General features: G+C 45.0%; 1 protein-coding gene and 1 long non-coding RNA gene across 6 annotated transcripts in view; one reads left to right on the forward strand and one right to left on the reverse strand.

Moving 5' to 3' along the window:
• The first annotated feature begins 250 nt into the window (after positions 1-250).
• Positions 251-24,126, forward strand: part of LOC122219458 — a 35,146-nt gene continuing 11,270 nt past the window's right edge. The window contains exon 1 of one of the 2 annotated variants that reach the window (XR_006202374.1): positions 251-350. This is a non-coding gene — a long non-coding RNA (uncharacterized LOC122219458). Of the gene's footprint in view, positions 351-849; positions 1,218-24,126 lie in introns of those variants that run through there. The other variant, XR_006202376.1, reaches the window with a different exon arrangement.
• The window catches only part of PGBD1 (piggyBac transposable element derived 1), a 30,378-nt gene continuing 13,389 nt past the window's right edge, over positions 7,138-24,126 (reverse strand). For 3 of the 4 annotated variants that reach the window (XM_042937520.1, XM_042937521.1, XM_042937522.1), the window contains exons 4-5: positions 12,852-12,948; positions 7,599-9,401 (exon numbers count right to left, since the gene is read on the reverse strand). In XM_042937520.1, coding sequence (XP_042793454.1) covers positions 7,850-9,401; positions 12,852-12,948 — 1,649 coding nt within the window. In that variant the 3' untranslated portion in view covers positions 7,599-7,849. Of the gene's footprint in view, positions 7,538-7,598; positions 9,402-12,851; positions 12,949-24,126 lie in introns of those variants that run through there. The other variant, XM_042937523.1, reaches the window with a different exon arrangement.

Consider the following 24,126-nt stretch of genomic DNA (forward strand, 5'->3'; position numbering starts at 1 on the left):
GTGTGATGATCCTTACCTTCCCGCAGAAGGGGCGGCCATGGGCATTCGCCACGGGCCTTTATAACTGCGTCAGCGGAGCCCCGCATCGGCTTCATGTTGTACTTGATTGAGGTTCATATTTGAGGCTGACTGACGCCCCCATCTAGTGTTTCCTATTAAGTGCCTGGAAACTTTGTGCACCTGGAAAGTCGCTTTTTCCTTCCTCGTCTAGAAGGAGCAGGTGGTGCCTCACGCACAGGTATCAGTGTAATTGCTGGGAGACTCGCAGCGTCCGGAGCCCACGGCCTTCGCGCGCACGGGAGAACACGGCGCTGAGCGTGGGGACAGGTCCGACGGCCGGCGAGCGGCAGGTAGGGGACGGGGAGAAGATAGGTGGGGGCTGGGAGGGGGCGGGCGGGGCAGGGGCGGGACTGGGGGGCGCTGGGGTCCGGCGGCAGGCGCAGAGAAGTACGCTAGTTTGTCAGCACAGCGCAGGTGTTAGTTACTCTGCGGCTGTGTGCCCGCGGACGAGCTCCTCACGTCTCTGTGCCGCTGTGGAAAGGCTGGGGGGCGGAGGCGGGAGGGCGCATCTCAGGAGGCAAGGCGGCAGGTGAGAAGTGGGATGGGGCCGGGAACTGGAAGGCTAGGGCCAGCCTGGTTTCCTACGGGAGGTCCGCTTTGGGGGAGTGGGGAGCGGGGCACTTCTTACTCCCCCACCGGCCGCCCGCGAGGAGGCCAAAGAGCGGACACAGCCTCCGAGCAGCCTAGAGAGGCAGCGGAAGTGGCCGGGCGTGCGCCGGAAGGGGGTCCGCGCGGCCTCGCCTGCCCGGCTCCGGAGCCTCGGTGGTAGCCCCGCCGCGGCCGGGTGAGCGCGGGCCTCGGCACGTGAGTCGTCTGTGATGGCACAGAGCGCTAGGGTGCGCGCCCGCGGGCCGCGTCGGCGTGACGCGGTGCCTCCCTGGGCTCCGAGCCGCGTCTGGGAGGAGCGCTAATCCCCTCAGGCGGCCGGGCCGGACTTTCGTCCCTACGGCCCTCCTAGAGCGGAGGGCGCGCGTTGCGGGCTGCTCCCGGTGGGCTGGCGTCGAGGTCGTGTCCCGTGGTCGCTGCCGGGGACGACATCGCCGGCCGGACTCGCGCATGACCGAGAGTGACGAGCGGCTCCCCGCGCACGTGCCGGCGCGCTTGCCGTTCGCGTCTGCCGCCTGAGGTTTTCCTCGAGGGTGTCCCGGCCCATGTCTGTGAGTGCTGCTACTTACATGTGGCGGCGTATGTTTACACGGTGCAATATTCTGTGTGTGTGTGTATGCTGTGTACCTACCAGACGTACATGTGTGTCGTCACTGCGCTCGGGCGTCCTCCCTGCTTTATAGAACACACCTCCTTTATCACGCACTTCGGTATGTGATCTCCTTCAATTAAACGATGATGGTAAAAGTGTACTTTATTATGCCTACGCACCCATGCTTCCCGCTTTGTGTTTTGGGTACTGACCCTTTAGGGGATATGTCGTTTGTAAATCTCTTCCATTCATTGTTTCGTCTCTTAGATGGTTCCTTTGCTGCACAGGAGCCTTTTATCTCCACGTGCTCCCAGTAGTTTATTTCTGCTTTAGTTTCCCTTGTCTCGGGAGACACATCGAGAAATATTTTGCTGCCACCAAGGTTGAGAAATTACTGCCTATGCTCTTAACCTAGGATTCTTATGGTTTCAGATCATATATTTACGTCCTTAATTTGTCTTGGGGGCATATTTTCATCTGTGGTGAACAAAGGTCGTCTGGTTTTATTCTTTTGCATGGAGCTGTCCAGTCCCAACACCATTTGTGAGGATTTTTTTCCATTGTATATTTTTGCCTCCTTTGTCGAAGTTTAATTGACCATATAATCTTGGATTTTTTTTTGGATCTCTGTTCTGTTCCAGTGCTTCCTATATCTGTTTTTGTGCCGGCACCATACTGTTTCAATTAGTACAGTTAGGGAGAATAGCTTGAAATCTGGGATCGTGACACCTCCAGGTTTGTTTTTTCAACGTTTTGGCTATATGGGGTCTTCTGTGGTTCCTATACAAATTTTAGGATTATTTGTTCTGGTTCTGTGAAAAATGCTGTTGGTGTTTTCATAGTGGTTGCATTAAGTCGGTAAAGTGCACTGAGTAATATAGATCTTTTAAGAGTAATTGTTCTCTGGCTCCAGGAGCGTTCATGTTTTATTTATTTTTGAGAGAACACGTGTGTGCAAGCAGGGGAGGGGCAGAGAGGGAGGGAGACACAGGATCAGAAGCAGGATCCAGGATCCCAGCTGTCAGTCCAGTGCCAGATGTGGGGCTCCAACCCACAAACCATGAGATCATGACCTGAGGTGGTGCTTAACTGAGCTGCCCAGGCTTCTGGGGAGCATGGACTGACTGTGTCATTGCCAGTTTATTTCACCAGTGTTCTTACAGTTTTCAAAGTACAGCCCTTTTACCTCCTTGGTTAAGTTTGTTCCCAGGTATTTGATTGTTTTGGTATAATTGTAAATAGGGTTGTTTTAATTTCCTTCTGCTACTTCATTATAAGTGTATTGATTTTGTTTTCTGCAACCTTACTGAATTCATTTATCAGTTCTAGTTTTCTGGTGGTATCTTTAGGATTTACTCCATGTAGTGTCATGTCATCTGCAGATAGTGAAAGTTTTCCTTTTTCCTTACCAATTTGGATGCCTTTTATTTCTTTTTCTGGTCTGATTGCTGCCGCTAGGACTTTGAATGCTATGGTGAAAAAAGTGGTGAGAGTGGGCATCTTTGTCTTGTTTCTGATCTGAGGGGAAAAGCTCCCCCCCCCCCCCCCCCCGGCCCCCACCGTTGAGTTTGATGTTAGCTGTGGCTTTTTCATATCTAGCCTCTATTATGTTGAGGGATGTTCCCTCTAAACCTTCTTTGTTGAGGGTTTACACTATGGATGTCGTACTTTGCCAAATGCTTCTTCATCTATTGAAATGGGTCATATGGTTTTTACCCTTTGTCTTGTTGATGTGAGGTAGCATGTTGATTTGCAAATGTCAAACCACATTTGCATCTGAGGGATAAATCCCAGTTCATTGTGATGCATACTTTCTAAAATATATTCTTGGAATCAAATTTGCTAGTATTTTGAAGATTTTTGTGTCTGTGCTCATCTGAGATACTGGCCTGTAGTTTTTCTTTTTTGGTTAGTGGTGTCTTTGTCTGGTTTTGGTATCTGGGTAATGCTGGCCTCATAGAATGAATTTGAAATCTTTCCTTCCTTTTTTTTTTTTTTTTTGCAATTGTTTGGAAGAGTAGATGTTAACGCTTCTTTAAATGTTTGATAGAATTCACCTGTGAAACCATGAGGTCCTTGACTTTTTTTTCTTGGGAGCTGATTACCAGCAATGAAATTTGAGTCTGTAATCATTCTGTTCAAATTTTCTATTTCTTCTTGATACAGCTTTGGGATGTTACATGTTTTTAGGAGTTCATGCATTTCTTCTAGGTTGTCCAACTTGGCATGTAATTTTTCATCATATTCTCTTAATCCTTTGTATTACTGTGGTATCGGGTGTCAGCTATCTTTTTTCCGATTGTGTTTGAGTCATTTTAGGAGTCTGGTTTAAGATTTATCGATTTTTGTTGATCATTTCAAAGAAACCATCTCCTGGTTTCATTGATCTGTTTTGGGTTTTTTTTTATAGTTTTAATTTTTTTTTATTAAGTAGTCTTCATGTTCAGTGCAGAGCCCAATACAGGGCCTGAACTCACAACCCTGCGATCAGTCCCTGAGCTGAGATCGAGTTGGATACCTAGCCCACTGAGCCACCTAGGTGCCCCTGCTGTAATCTTTCTTACCTTGCTTCTACTGATGTTGGAATTGGCTTTTTTTTTTTTTTTTTTCTTCTTCTGGCTCCCTTAGGTGTAAGGTTAAATGGTTTTTGAGATTTTACTTTTTGTTGTAGGCTTGTATTGCTATAAACAAACTGCTTGTGCATTTCAAAGATTTTTGTCCTAAATGTTTTCATTTTCATTTGTTTCCATGCTTTAAAAAAAAATTTCCTCCATGATTGCTTGTGTGACCCATTCATTGTTTAGTAGCATGTTATTTAACCTTCTTTTATAGGTGTTCTTTCCAGATTTTTTTCATGGTTGATTTCTAGTTCCTCAGCATTGTGATGGGGGTGCAGGAAATGCATAGTATGACTTTGCTCTATTTGAATTTGTTGAAATTTGTGATCTATTTCGAATAGTGTTCTGTGTGCACTTGAGAATAAGTGCATTCTGCTGTTTTAGGATGGAATGTTGTAAATGTATTTGTTAGATCCATCTGATCCAATGTGTTGTTCAAAGCCACTTTTTCCTTGATGTTCTGTTTGGATGATCCATTAGTGTATAGGGAGTAATAAAGTCCCCTATTAGTATATTACTATGGCTACTTCCTTTATGTTTGTTACTAGCTTCTCTGTTTTGGTGATTATGATTATATAGTGTCCTTTCTTCTTGTAACAATCTGTATTTTAACACCTATCCCTTTGAGTTAGTGTTCTTGTATTTGGGGGGTAAATACCCCATAGTGCAATCCTTGAATCATAGGGCAATTCTGTTTTTAATATTTTGAGGAACCACCGTGCTTGTTTTTCATAATGGCTGCACCAACTTGCATTCCCAGCAACAGCGCAAGAGGGTTCTTTTTTCTCCACTTCGGCAAGGACGCTTATTTTTTGTGTTAATTTTAACCATTTTGAAAGATGTTAGGTGATACCCCATTGTAGTTTTGATTTGCATTTCCCTGATGGTGAGTGACATTGAGCCTCTTTTCATGTGACTGTTGACCATCTCGATGTCTTTTTTGGAGAAATGCCTGTTCATGCCTTCTGTTTCTGTTTCATGGTGTTTTTGGTCTTCTGCTTATTAGAGTATTTGTTTTGTTGGTCTTGAGTTGTAGAAGTTCTTTATATATTTTGGATAGGTCATTTGCAAGTATCTTCTCCAATTTAGTAGGTTGCCTTTAAGTTTTGTTTTCTTTGCTGTGCTGAAGCTTTTAATTTTGATGTAGTCCCAATAGTTTGTTTTTGCTTTTATTTCCCTTGCTCTGGAGAACAATGCTGCTATGGTCAGTGTCCGAGAAATTACTGCCTGTGTGCTCCTTGAAGATTTTTAGGGTTTTAGGTCTCACGTTTAGGTCTTTAATCCTTTTTTGAGTTTATTTTTGTGTATGGTCCTCCAGGGGCACCTGGCTGGCTCAGTTGGTAGAGTATATGGCTCTTGATTGTGAGTTTGAGCTCCACATTGGGTGTAGAGGTTACTTTAAAATAAAATCATAGGGCACCTGGGTGGCTCAGCTGGTTGAGTACCCTAATCTTTTAAAAAAATTTTTTTTTTAATTTTATTTTTGAGAGGCAGAGACAGAGCACATGTGGGGGAGGGGCAGAGAGAGAGGGAGACACAGAATCCAAAGCAGGCTCCAGGCTCTGAGCTGTCAGCAGAGCCAGATGCGGGGCCTGAACTCACAAACCATGAGATCATGACCTGAGCCGAAGTCAGATGCTCAACTGACTGAGCCACCCAGGCACCCCAAGTACCCTACTCTTGATTTAGGCTCAGGTTAGGACTCCACGGTTGTGGGATCAAGTCCCACATTGGGTTCTGCACTAAGTGTGGAGCCTGCTTGAGATTCTCTCTCTCCCTCTGCCCTTCTTTCATGCACACTCTCACTGTAAAATAATAAAATGAAAAGAAAACCTTTAAAAATATTTAAGTAACGTCTACACCCAACACGGGGCTTGAACTCACAGCTCCAAGATCAAGAGCAATATGCTCTATCAACCTAAGCCAGCCAGGCATCCCCAAAATAAAATTTAATTTTTTTAATTTGTAAAAAATTTACATCCAACTTAGCGTATATCACAACAGTGATTTCAGGAGTAGATTCCTTAGATTGCTTTAGCTATTTGAGGTCTTTTATTTAGAAAATCTTAGGGTTTTTTTTCTAGTTCTGGAAAATGCTATTCATATCTTGGTAAGGATTGCATGAAATCTATAGATTGCTTTGGATATTTATAGATGTTTTAACAGTATTTGTTCTTCCAACCCATGAGCATGGAATATCTTCCATTTGTGTAGTCTTCAATTTCTTTCATCAATGTTCTATAATTTGCAGAGTACAGGTAGTTCACTTCCTTGGTTAAATTTGTTACCTACGTACTATTTTTGGTGCAACTGTAAATAGGACTATTTCTTTCTGCTGGCTCATTGTAAGTGTATAGAAATGCAGTAGATTTCTGTGTATTGATTTTTGTATATTGCTTCCTTACATATTATCAGTTCTAGTAGGTTTTGGTGGAGTCTTTAGGGTTTTCTATATATAGTGTCATGTCCTGTGCAAACAGTGAGTGTTTTACTAATTCCTTACCAATATGGATACCATGGATACCTCTTATTTATGTCATCTAGTTGTTCTGGCTAGGACTTCTCAGTGCTATTTTGAATAAAAGGGGTGATAGCAGACCTCCTTGTCTTGCTCCTGGATCTGAGGAGAAAAGCTCTGTTTTTGACATTATGTTGGCTATGGATTTTTCGTATAAGGCCTTAATTATGCTGAGATATATTCCCTCTAGACCTGCTTTGCAGAGGGTTATCATGAATCAATGTACTTTGTCAAATGCTTTGTCTACATCTATTGAAACAGTCACCTTGTTTTTATCCTTTCTTTTATTAATGTGATGTATCACATTGTTTTGTGAATACTTAACCACACTTGCATCCTGGGAATTAATCCTGCTTGATAGTAGTGTATGATTTTTTAAAATCTGTTGGATTCAGTTTGCTAATATTTTCTTGAGGATTTTTGTGTCTGTGTTCATCAGATATTGGCCCTTAGTTTTTTGTTGTTGTTTTTTTTTTGTTGTTGGTGGTGTCTTTATCTGGTTTTGGCATCAGGGTAATGCTGGCCTCATAAAATTAATTTGGAAGTTTTCTTCCTATTCTATTTTTGGAATATTTTGGGAAGAGTGGGTATTAATTCTTCTTTAAATGTCTGGTAGAATTTTCCTGTGAAGAACTTTCCTGTGAAGCTGTGTGGCCCTGGACTTTTGTTTTCTGGGAGTTTTTTGATTACTTATTCAATTTCATTTCTGGTGAATGGTCTGTTAAAATTTTCTATTCTTTTGCTTTGGGAGGCTAGGTTTCTAGGAATTTGTCCATTTCTTCTAAGTTGTCCAGTTTATTGGCACATATGTTTTCCTCAACTGATTTTAACAGGGTCTTTATGTCAGCTTTACTCCTAACTTCTTTTCCTGATGGTGCTGTCGTTACCTGATTTGCTTCATATTTCATCATTTTTCTCAGTTTTCAAAGGCACTGCTTCACTTCGTTTTTCCTCTGTAGCACTCTTCTTCAGCATGCTTGCCTGGCCCTTCTCTCCTATGCACCATCTGATCCAGTTTTATAGTAAAGCTGAGGTCTTCAGCCTCTTATCACCTAAGGTTTTAAGATCATCTGTACATCATGAGCCCCGCCTTAATTTTTCAATTGTAGATTCAGCATCAGTCTTTGGTTATTATGGCATTGCCTGAATTAAAAAAAAACAAAAACAAATAAAACCTCCACAAAGAATTAAAGAGACACAATTTCCTCCTTTCAATGCACAAATTAATCCAAGTTATTTCCCACATGTTTCACACCAAAATTAGTCATAGAAAAAGGTGTAGCACTCAGTCAATACAATTTTTTAAATTACTTCTTTGAAACTTTACATAGGTCATAGATACGACTTTTTAAAATGTTAATTTCATTACATCAGGTTTGCTTTGGAAGGGTACAATCTGATATATACCTGTGATTTTATCTTGTTAATACTAGCATTATGCTCATTTTATCTGCCTTAATCTGATAGATTAGCATTGTTCTCCAAGTAGAAATGTGCAACATATCTCCGAAAATCCAAGAGGTCTAGAGAGGTATCTGGGTTACAGGCTCTGTGTAGCTGCCATGCATTGTTCATGGCTACGTCAATTATGTAGCTCACTAAAATTGAGTACCATTTTTTGCTTCTTATTCTCACCCTGTATTTGGAAATGATTTCATCCATTTTAGCTACACCTTCCTTGCATTCATCATACAATTTCACTATAGACGGTTGAGCTATCTGATGGATCTCCTCATCATCGGCACAACTTAGCTCACTGGCCGGTTCTATGCCTACGGCATTGGAGCACAGACTGATGATGCCATCTCCATGCCAACGACACAAAATTATCTCCTCATTTTCTTCGACTTGGAAATCGAAATACCCCTTCTTCATTTTTTTCATATGTTCTACATTCATAAGGGGACATTTTTCAGTCCTGTTCTCACGAATTGTTCCTGTTGCCCTCACTCCTTTCTTCTTCAAGGCTGACACCAATTTGACACTTGTAAAGAAGCTATCAAAACACAGGTGATAGGGATATTGGCCTCTCTCTAAAAGGACATCAGCAAAATGCATCACTAGATTTCCACCTAAACCAAGGTTAAGATCCTTATCCACCATCACAGATGATTCTTCTTGATGGGGCTCAAACCAAACCAGATAACCCTGTGTGGTTGTGCCACACCAAATTTTATAGCCAATTCTAATAGGTTTCCCATTCAGGAATTGGTCACTATCAAAGCATTCACACATTGTCTTATCAAAATAATAGTGTTCTTCAAGGGGAGCATAGAGGAGGAAATTTCTATTCATTTGCTTTATGAGAGGCCTCAACTTTGTAAACTTATCTTTTTGATCTAGGTGGTTGTTATCTGCAAAATGTAGGTATGAGAAAATCAATTCAAATCTGTCCCTTCTAATTGCATCCTTGACTAGGTTCTGATCGGTATCAGAGATTTCCCAATACATTCCCCTTCTGGGACGCCTCACAAATCCACTCAAAAGCAAGATCCCAAACAGACACCTTATTTCCTGAACTGTGACTTCTAAGTTGACATTTTTCTGAGATGCATAATTATTGGTTTCATTGACAATCAAGCTGAATGTTTCGTCATCAAAAAATAATTCAAAGAGTTCTACTGGGTTCAACTTTTCACTTTTGAGATTCAAAAGTCCAGAATCCAGTGCTGACCAGCTTGGAAAGTTGGGTTTAAGGTCTCTTTTGGTCCAATTCTTCTCTGGGACGTTTGATATCTTTAGCCTTTTTGGAGCAGGGTGGGCCTCAGGCTTGTTCTCTTCTTCTACATCTGAGTCACCAGAAAATGCAAGGCCTTGGAGCAGTTCACTCACTCGAGCTTTGTCCTTTTTTCTCCCTTTTCGGGTAATGTCTCCTGCAGCATATTCCAAGGAGGAGATGTGCATTCGGGCCCACAAGTCACCTGGGTGACGGTCCTTCAGGGTGTTCATATGTACAACTGTCCTGTCAGTACAGACAGAGGTACCAGGTGGCTGGGGCACACAATCTCTGGAAATGAAAAAATTACCATATTACAAAAATCCTTAGTCTTCCTCACCATGACATCATGAATCTGGTGACACCTAAGTATTCTTCTGCAAAGACTACCCCCTTCTCACTCCTAGGACTTCGGCCAGACCTAACACTGGGGGCCTCCCTCCCAGTAGCTGTTGAGTCTGAAACAAGGAACTGGGCAGCTGAGGGCAGTGCCTCCCCCATCTTCAGGAGCGAGTGGCAAACATCCCATGTTCCTTTGGGCCCAAGTTGAATCACCCCAGCCTCTACCGGGGGAGATGGGCTGAGTCCTCTGCTTCAGGGCTTCCCTGTCCAGTTGAGCTTCCGTCAGTAACGAGGCTGAGGTTTTCCAGAATCTTTTTACTCCGGTAGCTCTATCAGTTGACTCTAAACCTGGACCAGGAAGGAGGTTATTTACTGGGCTCCTTCACACCTCTCAGGATTTCTGAACACGGAAGGATCTACATTCACCTGGTGGACACTCTACTCTGGGGAGAAACTCAAACTTCCTGTCTTTGAACTGATTTTTATAGGGTTACAAGGAAGCGAGCTAAAGTTACCAAGATGAAACCAACAGGACATTAAACAGTCTAGTTCTAAAAGACTGAAGGGCAAAAAGCAGTGAAGGGAATAGAATTCACACTACATGTATTGACTCATTGCCTTAAAGCCTTTATCATCCGAGGTGTCTCCAGTGTGCTTGTCTGGCCCATTCAACACACCACCCATCCTAGGGTTCCCAAATACTCTCAACTGCAGGGACCCTCCTGGGCCCTGTTGTCATGCTCAATCGCTGCCCTCCCATCTCACCAACTCCTCCCTTCCCTCCCTACTTGTGGACCTCATGATCCATCACAGCAGCCCCTCTCGGGCCGGGATCATCAACCCCCTGCTGCGATGTCCCTCCTCTAGCCCCAGACCAGCAAAACTTCACCCAGTGGAGACCCTGGCTGGTTCTTCTCAATCCACACCCCAGAGCGAGCAGGGCCGCAGATATCCCACGAGGGACACTGACGCTCCTTCCCTCTTGCCCCTTTATCCCCTTTCCCCACACTCCACATCTTGGTATCCGCAAACAGAGCCTTGTTTCCTACTCCAAAGAGGACCATTTCTCAGGCAGAAACCTGCTCATTGAGACGGTCTGCCTTCCATGGCTCCTGTAACTCCTCCCAGTCTTCTCCAACCCTGTCTGGGCACAGGCACATTCACTTCCCTGTCTGCTTCCTCTCCATCTCCTCTGCATCTAGCAAATTCCTGCCTGGTGCCCGAGTCTTGTTTCAGAGGTCAGTGCTCTGGGACGCCTCCTCCAGCATCCCAGGTCTCGGCCGGGTGCCTCTCCATACCCACAGCACAGGCACATGTCCCGCTGCACTGTGGTTCTGTCTGCTCCGCTGTGCCCTCACATGATCCACTGCAGGTGGGGGTCTCTGTCACACAGGCCTCTGAATACAAGTGATAAAATGCTTCCTGAATGAGTGGAAGAAAAAAATATCTAAGTTGGAAACTTCTAAAGATGTGCCTGGAAAATGGTCTTGTCAACCAAACTCTCTTGACCTCTCCTATCAGTTCATCCTGGATTCTCCAAACCAAGTTCTTGATGCATACCTCTGTCTAGTTCACCTTGACCTGTGACACCCAGAGAAAGCTTCCCTAATTATCTGCTTCATGACAGTGGCAGAGTCGGGGACTTTCCTGCCAATGCCCCTTGCCCTCTTCCCTTTAGCCAGTCAGAGACCCTGTTCTGGGGGCAGCAGTGCGTCCAGGTAAAGGCATGAATTGGTCTCAGCCAGGCATAGTAATCCCATTCCCCTTTCCTTGGTACCCCCCGTCCCCAGCCTCTCTTATAGCCAGAGGTGGTCACAGAAGTCCATTTCTGCCCGTGAGGAACGGGGGAGGGCGGGGGGGGGGGAGACCTCTCCTTTCGTGGTGCCAGGAACAAACAAGGGTAAAGATGCCCTCCTACCTCCTTTCTGTGCTCGAGTTGCAGGGACCATCATGGTCCTCGGTCAGAAACCAGCACACTAAGGAAGGTAGAACAAGAGACCAAGAGCCTGGATCCTTCAGTGTGAGAACTGAGTAATGACAAATGCTGGAAGGGTGTGAACCCTCTACTGAGCCGAGTACAGGTGGGGTGTTCTTCCCAGAAGTCAAGTCAGCAATACTGAGCTAACTTTAGTAAAACACACGCTACGACTCGGAATTCTGTTCCTAGGTGTTTGTCCCAAAGAAGTTCTCGCACAGGGGGCACGTTAGAGGCTGTTCCGTGCAGCAGTGTCCTGCTGATGGGGACCTGGAAGCAGCTGGGTGACCATCTCTGGGGAAGCTGACAGGCCATAGATGTACGTTACAGATAGTATGTGGCAGCTGTAGGTAAAGGAGTAGATGTGTGCAGATAACTCCTAAAAAGTTATGCTGAGTGACAGAATATTCACAATACTATTTAAGTAGTTTAAAACACTCACATCAAAGTGCATATTTTTTACAAACAAATACTGATAATGGGTACACATTATGGCCCTAAATGGTAGAAGGAGGAAAGGAGAGTTAGTAGTGGGGGAAAAAGTGGGAAAGAAAGTGTGTAAGTGTGGCTGGGCAGAGGTAGTGGTGGGGAGATGCTGAGTCAGTTTCTGTTCACTGAAGTTAAATGTCTGACAGGCACAATATATTCCTATTTTGCAGTTAGAATGGTCACAAAACGTTTCTGGTAGAGCTTGGTTCGGACCTCAAAAGCTTTATGAAAAATTTCACTTCTCTTAAGCTTGAAGACATTTCCATTTTCACTAAGATTTAGCCCCATTTCCCTGAGATGAGCAAGTGTCCCCCCACCCCAGGCTTCAAGCTAATTGTCCCATGATGCTTTCTTCCTCCTCTGTGCTCATCTCGGAGCCAATGGCCTCACCCAAATCCAACCCCCTGCCTTTGATCGGGTCCTTCCCTGTCTGCTTTAGGAGTATCTGTGCTACATCTCCCTCCCTTCCCTTAACCCTTTCCTCCACAACCAAGGCTTATTAAGTACCTACTACTATCTTTAATTTCCGCTTCATCAGCTACTTTCCTGGTAGTTCTTGTTCAGGACTCTCCCAGTGCTCTTCGTTTCTGCACTGCCATGATAGCCCTCACTCTTGTCTGAATTCTCTTCCTTTTCTGGCTTTTCTTCTCTGTGGCTCCACCAAGACAGAAGGGAACCCAGGGAAAGGTGGCCAGGCAGGGTAAACAGAGTCAGGATAGGATTCCTGGGGGCAACTGTGTACCCACCGAAGGTTCTGTATAATGAGGATACTGACCGGTCCCCTTCCTGGCCCGGGGCCTCCTACCATTCCTGAAGTGAGAGTAGTTCTCTTCCTGTATTCTTCCAGGGAAGCAGCTTTGACCAACTAGGTTCTCTGGTCATTCCAGTTTGTTCTTACAGCTGCAGGATCAGTTCCACTTAACATGGACACTCACCTGTTGGGTGCTCCTGAGGCCTCAGCACCTTGCTGTATTTCTTCAAAAGTTCCTTGCTTTGCATTAAACAATCCATCTTTACTTACAGCTTCTTCAGCTAAAATAAGAATATAAATGTCATCATCTGCATTTTCCCCCTCAATTCAATATCCAGAGGGAATAGGATTTTCAAATTAAAATAATCATCAGGTGCCCCAGAAGTGCCATCACAGCCAGTCCTACGAAGTGTGGCACGGCATGGGAAGATAATAAGAAACGTCAGTTAGCTGGAGAGAATGTCTAACAAGGCAAAGCAAATTTAGAGAAAATTCTACATGGACAATAGTATTCTCAGAGAGTGAAGAGAACTTCCTCCAATATGAAGAAGGGATCAGGCAGAGGAGTTTGTGAGACTTCCAGACATGAAGAGCTGTCTGAAGATGACAATTACATGGAACCCTTTATAGGGAAGAAAATGGGAAGCAGAGCAGGACTCGTGAGAAATGATCAGAGAAGATAACAAGAATCATTAAGCTGACTGATGGGGAGGGATGCAAAATGGTAAAGACAGAGAAGTGTGTGGGCAGAAGCCGAAGGGAAAGCAAGGGTCTGGAGGGAATGTGGGCTCCCCAGGGCCAGGTCAGAGTTAATGATGGGACAGGGGAGCAGCCCGAGGCTGTCACTACTTATCAGATGGAAGTCTGTAACCTTCTGAGCTGAGTTCCCATAGAGGAACTCTCTCTCCTCTGAGCCAGACTCAGAAGTGGCCATTCTGGGAAATCGACAAAGGACAGCCTCTTGGGGTCTTCACTGTGGTAAGGACAGGGGTCCAGTTGTGAAGGGTGGTGGCTTCCACACTCTAGACCAGTGGTGCCAAGACAAGGACCATCCTTGCCTCTCTCCTGGGCTGTGGGGGTCGGCAGCAGTCCAGAGGGTTCTCTGGCTGGGAGGTCCCTTGTTCTGATCTCTGCCTTCACATTATAAGGACACCAGTCACCAGCCCTGGGGCCCTCCCAGATCCTGTACAACCTCATCTTCACTTGCTTATACCCACAGAGTGTCTTTCAAAATCAGACCACACTGATAGGTACCTACAGTTAGGGACGCAGATCTTTCAGGGGGACACAGTTCAACCCACACCATCAGTTACATTGAAAATCCTGTAAGTTTTACTTCCTATACAATTCTTTTCATAAGAGTAAATTAAGAACAGAAGACTCTGGCTTCAACAGGATCAGGAACCAATTAGAATCCGCAGTAAGGGACCAAGTGAGGAGAGGACTCCACAGGCACATGTTCTGAGAAAACTGAGGTAGCAACAAGGACTTAAATTTTAACTAAATGACTAGGAAAATGATTGAACCACCGTGAGATCAAGGAAAAAAAAAGGGTCATCTGTGGTAATGTGAAGTTTTGCTAAGGACAGAATTCCCATTACCATCGTAACTGTGAGGTCTGTGCAGGAACACCAAGAATATAAAGGAGTGTGAGGAGGAACCTCCCAAGATACAGCATCAGGCCCTGAGCCTCAAAGGAGTGGAGGCACGGTCTGCGACCAAGCATCTCCCTGCCCTCCCTCCCTCCAGACGGGGACGTGCCTCCTCCACACGGTACAGAATGAGGCAACAGCCGGTCACTGAGATGAGCCCCTGCGCGAGGCACGCGTGGTCTGCTCTCGTCACAAGGGGAACGCAGGGGGCTGGTGCCGCCCCACAAGCTCCCACAGGTGAGGACTGCTACCCACGCGACCGTGAGCTGGGAGGAGACAGGAGTCCCGCGTGAGACCTGACAGCCTTGACGAGCGCCTTTTGTGGGGGGCCCGGCCTGCACACCTTCTGCTGTACATTGAACATCCCCCATCGCTGTGTCCACTTCGCCAGGGAGCCTACCATTCTAACACTTCAGGGTCTGCCGTCCACACAACTGAGTGCTCATGAGCTGGTCGAGTGCTTTACGGTGATGCACTTGTACATAGCAGAGGAGGGAGAAGCTAGTGCTAAAGGAGAAGTTAAGCTGAGAACAGATACAAGGCCAGGGGGAAATGGGAAAGTAGAAGAGGGAGTTGTGGTGACAGGGAAATAATGACACCCCGACACCCCCCCCCCCCCCAAGACACAAATACAAGTGGCATTAGACGTGAGGTAAAAATGTTGGGAATGTGCCACATAGGAGCTGATTCCAGAACAACCGACAATAAGTGGGGCACCTGGGAGGGGGGCGCTCAGCCAGTTAAGTGTCTGACTCTTGATCTTGGTGCGGGTCATAGGATCCAGCCCCAGGTCGGGCTCTGTGCTGGGCCTGGAGCCTGCTTGAAATCGTCCCTCTCCCCGACTCTTACACGCTCTCTCACATAAAAGTGAGCTACACTACCCATGAAACTAATGTAACATTGCATGTTAACTATGCTGGAAGTAAAATTAAAATAAATAAAAAATTTCAAAGGCATGTAAAGTCAGGGGCACCTGGCTGGCTCAGTTGATAGAGTATGTGACTCTTAATCTCAAGGTCATGAGTTCAGAGCCTACTTAAAATAAAAATTCTAAAATAAAGGTACATAAAGCCAAACAGACCTTTGTTGACTGACTGCTTAATCAATGACCCATTAATTAACTTGCCCAGGTCACACCGTTGGCAGATAGCAGAGCTGGAATTCAGACCTCCACATATCCTTCTTGTCTTTCTGGAATGTTTTCCTCCTGTCCTGGAGCCTGGGGACAGAATGCTTCTCTCACCTGAAGGATGCCAGGAATGAAAGTAGGCTGTGGGCTGCACGTGGCTCTCCCACACCGTCAGTTCACATCACCTTTAGGCCATCGTGCTGTCTGGTCTTGACCCTGATGGACAATCCTAAGGCCTTGGCTGCTGGGGCAACCACACCACTGAGGCAGGCACAACTCCAGCCTGCTCAGTTGAGAGAGAGAAGGATTCCAGTTTGGAGGCTAAGGCCTAAACCGCTGCCCTTTAATGAAGGCAGGGATCACACCATTCAAATGCCGATATATTGTACCACAATGTGAAACCCTTGACCACTATCTCCTCCTAACTGCTCTGCTGCCTCAGCATCTAAGTTCAAGATAACAGAAAATTGGATTCCTTGGATAATGCAAGAGGCAATTTTGCAAATCACCCTGAGCTAAGAAGAGGCACCAGAATACTACAAAATCAGTTACTGCCTAACGAGATTCTGTGGTCAAGTTCTGTATTTAAGGTTCACACCTGAATACTGACAGTAAGAAGAGGTGTGTCTAAAAATTCTCAGAGGAGGCACAGTTCCCTCTTTCAACCATCTGACCATTGTTTGGGTGCACGGGAGGGAAGGAAGGGTGGAATTTTCTGGTAAAGACAGCTAAGAACTATGTGAGTATGGGGGCTATGTCATCTGATAATGAGGCCATAGAATTGGCAGGCAGAGAACAGGACACAGGCAAAGAACTGAAGGCCACGAACCAGTCCTATGTGGCCCCCAAAGGAATGAAGAGACAAACTCAGCAGGAGCCAGAACACTCATCAGCATCAGCTATTAACTGAGCTTCGACTATACGCACAGCAGTGGGCCTGGAGCAAAGGAGGTACAAGCTAAGGAGTTTGCTCTCAGCGGGTTGGCTTTACAGACTGACCAGAGAAAGAGAATGCAGACAAACTGGGTTTGCTGGCAAAAGAACAGGGTTAGACTGCTGGGAAGATGGCACTCACCTCGTTTCTTGGACACAACTACCTAACACTCACCATAGTGTAAATGCCCCAGAAAGCAACCCGAAGGCTGGCAGAACAGAGCCACAACTCAATGTAAAGAGGAGGACACATCAAAGAAGGTAGAAAGGGCGAAGATACAGTGAGGAGCTAATACCCACAGGACTCTCCCCGGGGTGGGGGCATCTGCAGGCACAGGGAGGGTAGACAGACAATCACAGGGTTGCCCATGTGGGAAGATGAAGCCTCATAACATTTGGCTTTGAAAACCAGAGGGGCAGAATTTCAAGATTCTTACAACCAGCAGAACTTAAAATCTGGAATTTTAAAAATCACCGGGCTTGGGGCACTTAAGTGGCTCAATCGGTTGGTTCATCATCCAACTTCAGCTTGGGTCATGATCTCATGGTTTGTGGGTTCAAGTCCTGCGTCAAGCTCTCTGCTCTCAGTGCTGAGCCGGTTTCTGATCCTCTGTCTCCATCTCTCTCTCTCTGCCCCTGCCCCACTCGTATCCCTGCCTTCTCTCTTTCAGAAATAAACATTTAAGAAAAAAATCACCGGACTCCGCTCTGGGAAAGAATGGAGGCCAAGAGAAAACTAAGTCCCTGCCCTTAAAGAGACGACACAACAGCCCGTGGAGATTCAGCATAGAAGCGGGAGTTGGAAAAACACCTGGGGCCTATGGGAGGCAGAGTTCTTTGCTAAGCTCGGAGCATGTCTGCAGGGACAGAACCCTGGAAGACCACCCCCCAGGGACAAAGGAGCCAGCAGGTGCCATTTCTCTCCCCCAGCCCCCAGGATAGACACATGGAGACCTGCGGGAGCTAGTGCAGCAGTAACAGTCACTACCTAACTTACACACACCTCACCCTGCACTTTGGGGGATCCGACCCCTCCAACCAGGCCTGCCCCCGCACTGTGGGTACCCTCCCCAGAGGACCGTCGAAAACCTTGCTAACACCACCTCTCCCCAGCTCGCGAATGTGATGGATCTGCCTCTTCCAACCCAGCTGGCCTCAGTCCCCATTCACAGAGGGCTGTGCAGAAAACCTTAGTAAAGCTGCACCTTGGGGATCCACCCCTCCACTACACTTGTGGCCAGAGCCCATCCAAACCGGGGCCACAGGCATGGCAGCATGCAAGCAGCCCAAATGAGCCACCGCCACTCCAGAGTGACTCCTGCTCCGGGGAGAGGAGAAGAGAGTCCTACGTACCACTCCAGGTATAGCCCCAGCAGTGGGCCGGGGGCAGAGAGCTGGTCTGGTCTGATTGCAGGTCCCACCACCAACGAAAAGCTTCTCAGGCGACAACACAGGGAAAGTGCCCAACAGTCGCCTGCTACTGCATCTCTGGCAAACACCTGGTCTGACTCCATTCGTGCTCGATGCAGTCGCAAGCTGCTTCGCTAACACCACAGGGATCCCAGAAGGAGTAGGGAGAGAAAAGAGGGAAGAAAATTTATTTGAAGAAATAATAGCTGCAGACTTCTAAATGCAGGGAAGGAAAAAGAAATCCAGATCCAGGAGGCAAGAGATCCGCCCCAAAAACTCAACCGAGGAGGTCCACATCAAGACACATGATAAATAAAACGGCAAAAGGTCACGATAAGGAGAGTTTTAAAAGCAAGAGAGTCAGCTGGGAAGATGGCACAGGAGACGGACCTTACGCTCGCCACGCCCCACATGAACAACTAGAGAATATCCACATCAGTGTATATGACCTGGAAGTTACCTGAAGACTGACAGAACAAACTCACAACTAAAGACCAAGAAGAGAGCACGCTGAAGAAGGCAGGAAGGGCAAGGATGCGGTCTGAGAGAGAAACAGACCAGACCATGGCCGTCCGTGGTGGGGAGGGAGCTGGTGGCAAGATGACGGGCAAAAACAGGCCTTCACACAGGGAGTCCACAAAAGAGAGGGCAAATTCCCAAAACATCTGCCTCTGAAAGTGAGAGGGGCCAAATTTCTTGAGTTCTTATAACCAGTGGGACTCACATCCTGGAATTTTAAAAATTGGCGGGCTCAGTTCTGGGAGAGCCCGAAGGTATTAAGACGAGTCCCCACCCTTAGCGTGACAAACAGCCCGTGCAGGTACAGCGTGGAACGAACAGTCTGAAAAATGGCAGGGGCAGACAGGAGAGTGGTTTGCTCAACTCGGAACATGGCATGGAGAGACAGGGGTCGTAGGGAGACCCCTCCAGGAACAAAGGAGCTGGCAGGTGTCACTTATCTCCCTCACCCCCAGCATAAAAAGCAGCCACCTGAGGAACCAGCTCAGCTCCAACACTCTAAACATGACTTCCTTCCACCAAGCCCCCACCCCTGCATGTGGTCAGAGCTGCCCTTTCTAGTCCTCCTCAGATTAGTCTCTGCACCCAGGGCCTCGGCCCGCAGAAGAGCTGCACAAACCCTGCCAACACATCTCCTGACAGTGCACTTTGTAGGACCTCAGTTCCGGCAGCGACCAGGGCAGGTCACCTTTCACAAGTGACCTTTCACACCCCTTATTAAAACACACCCCACTCCCACTAGGGACTAAACACTGCACAGAAGAGGCAAAGAGAAGCTCTGCAGACAACTGGCTCACGGAAAAACAGGCCAAGATTCAAAAGCAGAACACACACAAGAGACATAAAAAACACTCCCTGGAGCACCAGGCCTAGGAACAGGGGACACTGCAGGGCAGGGCACTACAGGACCTCTTCTTCATAAGGCTCTTATCCTTAGGAGCAAGAGAAGTAGCTAACTTTCCTATCACACAGAAACACAGAGAACTGGAAAAAATGAGGAGAGAGAGAAATACGTCCCAGAACAAGACCAATCCACAGCAAGAGACCTCAGTGAAATGGATATAAGTAACATGCCTGATAGAGATTTTAATAATCCTAAAGATATTCACTGAACTTGAAAAAAAAAGTGGAGGACATCAGTGAGACCCTTAACAGAATGGCAAAAAAGAACCAATCAGAGATCAAGAACACAATTCATGAAATTAAAAATACACTTGAAGGACAAATAATCCAGTGAAGAAATGGGCAAAAGACACGAATCGACACTTCTCCAAAGAAGATATCCGGATAGCTAATAGACACATGGAAAAAATGCTCAACGTCACTCGTCATCAGGGAAATACAAATCAAAACCACAATGAGATACCACCTCACACCTGTCGGAATGGCTAACATTAACAACTCAGGCAACGACAGATGTTGGCGAGGATGCGGAGAAAGAGGAACCCTTTTGCACTGCTGGTGGGAATGCAAGCTGGTGCAGCCACTCTGGAAAACAGTATGGAGGTTCCTCAAAAAATTAAAAATAGAACTACCCTACAACTCCGCAATTGCACTACTAGGTATTTATACAAGGGATACAAGTGTGCTGTTTCGAAGGGACACAGGCACCCCAATGTTTATAGCAGCGATGTCGACAACAGCCAAAGTATGGAAAGAGCCCAAATGTTCGACAGATGAACAGATAAAGATGATGTGGTATATATAATGCAGTATTACCCAGCAATCAAAAAGAATGAATCTTGCCATTTGCAATAACATGGATAGAACTAGAGGGTGTTATGCTAAGCGAAATTAGAGAAAGACAAATACCATATGACTTCACTCATGTGGAATTTAAGATACAAACAGATGAACATAAGGGAAGGGAAGCAACGTAATATAAAAACAGGGAGGGGGACAAAACATAAGAGACTCTTAAATACAGAGAACAAACAGGGTTGTTGGAGGGGTTGTGGGAGGGGAGATGGGCTAAATGGGTAAGGGGCACTAAGGAATCTACTCCTGAAATCATTGTTGCACTTTAAGCTAAGTTGGATGTAAATTTAAAATTAATTAATTTTTAAAAAATAAGCACATTGTGAGGAAAAAAATACACTTGAAGGAATAAATAGCAGGCTAGTCGAAAAAGAGGAATGAATTAACAAACCGTAAGACAGAATAATGGAAAGTAACCAAACTGAGAAATGGAGAAGCAAATTATGCAAATTAAGAATCCTTAAGGAATTCAGTGGTTCTACCAAGCCTAACATTCATATTATAGGGATCTCAGAAGAAGAGATAGAAAGGAGGGAGGGCTGCCTGGGTGGTTCAGTCAGTTGAGAATCCAACTCTTGATTGCAGCTCAGGTCATGATCTCATGGTATGCAGGCCTGAGCCCCTTGTGGGGCTCCGTGCTGACAGTGGGGAACCTGCTTGGGATTCTCTGTCTCTGCCCCTCCCTCTCCCCTGCTCATGCTCTCTTAAATAAGTAAACGTTTAAAAAAAGGAGGGGGGGGAGAAAATTGACTTGAAAAATAACTGAGGGGTGTCTCAGTGTCTCAGTCAGCTAACCACCCAACTCTTGATTTCGGCTTGGATCATGATCTCATGGTCGTGGGATCAAGCCCTGCATTGGGCTCCATGCTGGGCATGGAGCCTGCTTGGGATTCTTTCTCTCCCTATCCCTCTGCCCCTCCCCAACTCGTTCTCTCTCTCAAATAAAAAAAAAAAAAAAAAAAAAAAAAAAACCTGAAAACATCTCTAATTTGGAGAAGGAAACATATCCAGATAGATTCAGGAGGCACAGAGATCCTCCCAAGAATTTAACTCAAGGAGGTCGACACCAAGACACATAGTAATTAAAACGGCAAAAAGTAAAAAAAATAAAAAAGGCAAAAAGTAGTGACAAAGAAAAAAATCTTAAAAGCATCAAGAGAAGAGAGTTGCATACAGGGGAAACCTGATAAGGCTATCAGATTTTTCAGCAGAAATTAGCAGGCCAGAAGGGAGTGGCCTGATACTCAAAGTGCTGAACGGGAAAAATCTGCAGCCAAGAAAACTCTATCCAGTGAGGCTATCATTCAGAATAGAAGGATAGATATAGAGTTTCTCACAAACAAAAACTAAAGGAGTCCATGACCACTAAAAAAGTCCTGTAAGAAGTATTAAAAGGGATTCTTTGAGTGGAAAGGAAAGACCATAAGAGTATGAAAAGTAAAAAAAAAAAAAAGAAAATAAGTAAAAACGAGTATATCTGTAAAAATCAGTCAAGAAAGAGATTAGTAAAATATGACACCATATACCTAAAACTTGAATGGTGGGAGGGGGAGAGGAATAAAGAATGAGTTCAAAACTAAGTGACCATCCTCTTTAAATGCAGACTGCTATATGCATAAGAGGTTATACACAAACCTAATGGTAACCACAAATCAAAAGCCAGTCACAGATATGTGAAGAATAAAAGAAAGAAATCCAAATATACAAGAAAGAAAGCCAACAAGCCATGAAAGAGGGCAAGAGGAGAAAGGACGAAGAAAATCTATAGAAACAATCACAAAAAAGTAAAAAATGGCAATAAATACTTGTCTATCAATAATTATGTTGAATGTAAATGGACTAAACAAATCCAATCAAAAGACATAAGGTGACATAGTAGATAAAAAAACAAGACCCATCTGTATGCTGCCTATAAGCGCCTACTAAAGGCGGCTGCAGATTGAAATTGAGGGGATGGAGGAACACTTATGAATAAAGCCAGAGTAGCAATACTTATATTGGACAAGCTAGACTTTAAAACAAAGACTGTAAAAAGAGACAAAGAAGAGCACTATATAGTCAGAAAGGGCAAAATCCAACAAGAAGATATAACAATTGTAAGTATTTATGCACGCAACATGGCAGCATCCAAATACATAAAACAGTTAATAACAAACATAAAGGAAATAAATGACAATAATAATAGTGGGAGGGGGTTAACACCCTTTGTGCATTAATGCACTGATCATCCAAACACAAAATCATCAAGGAAAAACTGGCTTTGATCGACCAGATGGATTTAACAGATATATTCAGAACATTCCATCCTAAAACGCCAGAATACACATTCTCTTCTTTTTCTTTTTTTTAATGTTTATTTATTTATTTTTGAGAGAGAGAGAGAGAGAGAGAGAGAGTTAGAGAGCAAGCAGGGGAGGGGCAGGGAGAGAGGGAGATAGAATCCCAAGCAGGCTTCAGGCTGCCAGCACAGAACCCGATGCAGGGCTTGAACTCACAAACCGTGAGATCACGACCTGAGCCGAAACCAAGAGTTGAATGCTTAACCGACTGAGCCACCCAGGTGCAACACACATTCTTTTCAATTACACACAGAACATTATTCCAGAATAGATCACATATTAGGCCACAAAACAAATCTCAAAAGATTCAAAAAGATCAAAGTCATACCATGCATCTTTTCTAACAACAATACTATATTACTAGAAATCAGGGCACCTGGGTGGCTCAGTTGGCTAAGCACCTGATTCTTGATCTCAGTTCAGGTCTTAATCTGAGGGTTGTGAGTTTGAGCCCTGCACTGGGCTCCATGCTGGAAGTGAAGCCTAAAGAAAGAAAATAAAAGGGGCGTCTGGGTGGCTCAGTCGGTTGAGCATCCGACTCTGGCTCAGGTCATGATCTCGCAGTCTGTGAGTTCAAGCCCCGCGTTGGGCTCTGTGCTGACAGCTCAGAGCCTGGAGTCTGCTTCAGATTCTGTGCCTCCCTCTCTCTCTGCCCCTCCCCCGCTCACGCTCGCTCGCTCTCTCTCTCTCTCTCTCTCTCTCTCTCTCTGTCAAAAATAAATATTAAAAAAAAATTTTTTTTAAAAAAGAAAGAAAATAAAATTAAATGAAGGAAGGAAGGAAAACAAGAAATCAACCACAAGAAAGAATCTGGAAAGACCACAAATAACATGGAGGTTAAATAACATGCTACTAAACAATGAATGGGTCAACCAGGAAACAAAAGAAATCAACAAGTACATGGAAACAAACGAAAATGACAATACAACAGTCCAAAACCTTGGGGATGCAATAAAAGTGATTCTAAGGGGAAGTTTATAGCAATACAGGTCTACCTCAAGAAGCGAGAAAAATCTCAAACTACCTAACCTTACACCTGAATGAGTTAGAAAAAGAACAAACAAAACCCAAAACCACCAGAAGAAAGTAAATAATAAAGATTAGAGCAGAAATAAATGATATACAAACTAAAAACACAATAGAACAGATCTGAGGGGCACCTGGGTGGCTCAGTTAAGCATCTGACTTCAGCTCAGGTCATGATCTCACACTTCATGGGTTTGAGCCTTGTGTCAGGCAGGCTCTGTGCTGACAGCTCAGAGCCTGGAGCCGGCTTCAGATTCTGTGTCTCCCTCTCTCTCTCTGCCTCCCCCATCCATACTCTGGCTCTCACTCTCAAAGATAAACATTAAAAAACAAAACAAAAACAGATCAATGAAACCAGGAGCTGGTTCTTTGAAAAGATCAACCAGATTCATAAACCTCTAGTCAGATTCATTAAAAACAAAACAGACTCAAAATCACAAATGAAAGAGTATAAATAACAATCAACACCACTGAAACACAAACCTAATAGAATATTATGAAAAACTGTATGCCAACAAATTAGACAACCTAGAAGAAATGGATAAATTCATAGAAACAAAGAAACTACCAAAGAATCAGGAAGAAACAGAAAGTTTGAACAGACTAATTACCAACAAGAAGATTAAATTAGCAATCAAGAAACTCCCAACAAAGTCCAGGACCAGATGGCTTCACAGGCAAATTCTACCAAAT

Source organism: Panthera leo, chromosome B2, assembly GCF_018350215.1.
Source record: "Panthera leo isolate Ple1 chromosome B2, P.leo_Ple1_pat1.1, whole genome shotgun sequence".
Classification (NCBI taxonomy): domain Eukaryota; kingdom Metazoa; phylum Chordata; class Mammalia; order Carnivora; family Felidae; genus Panthera; species Panthera leo.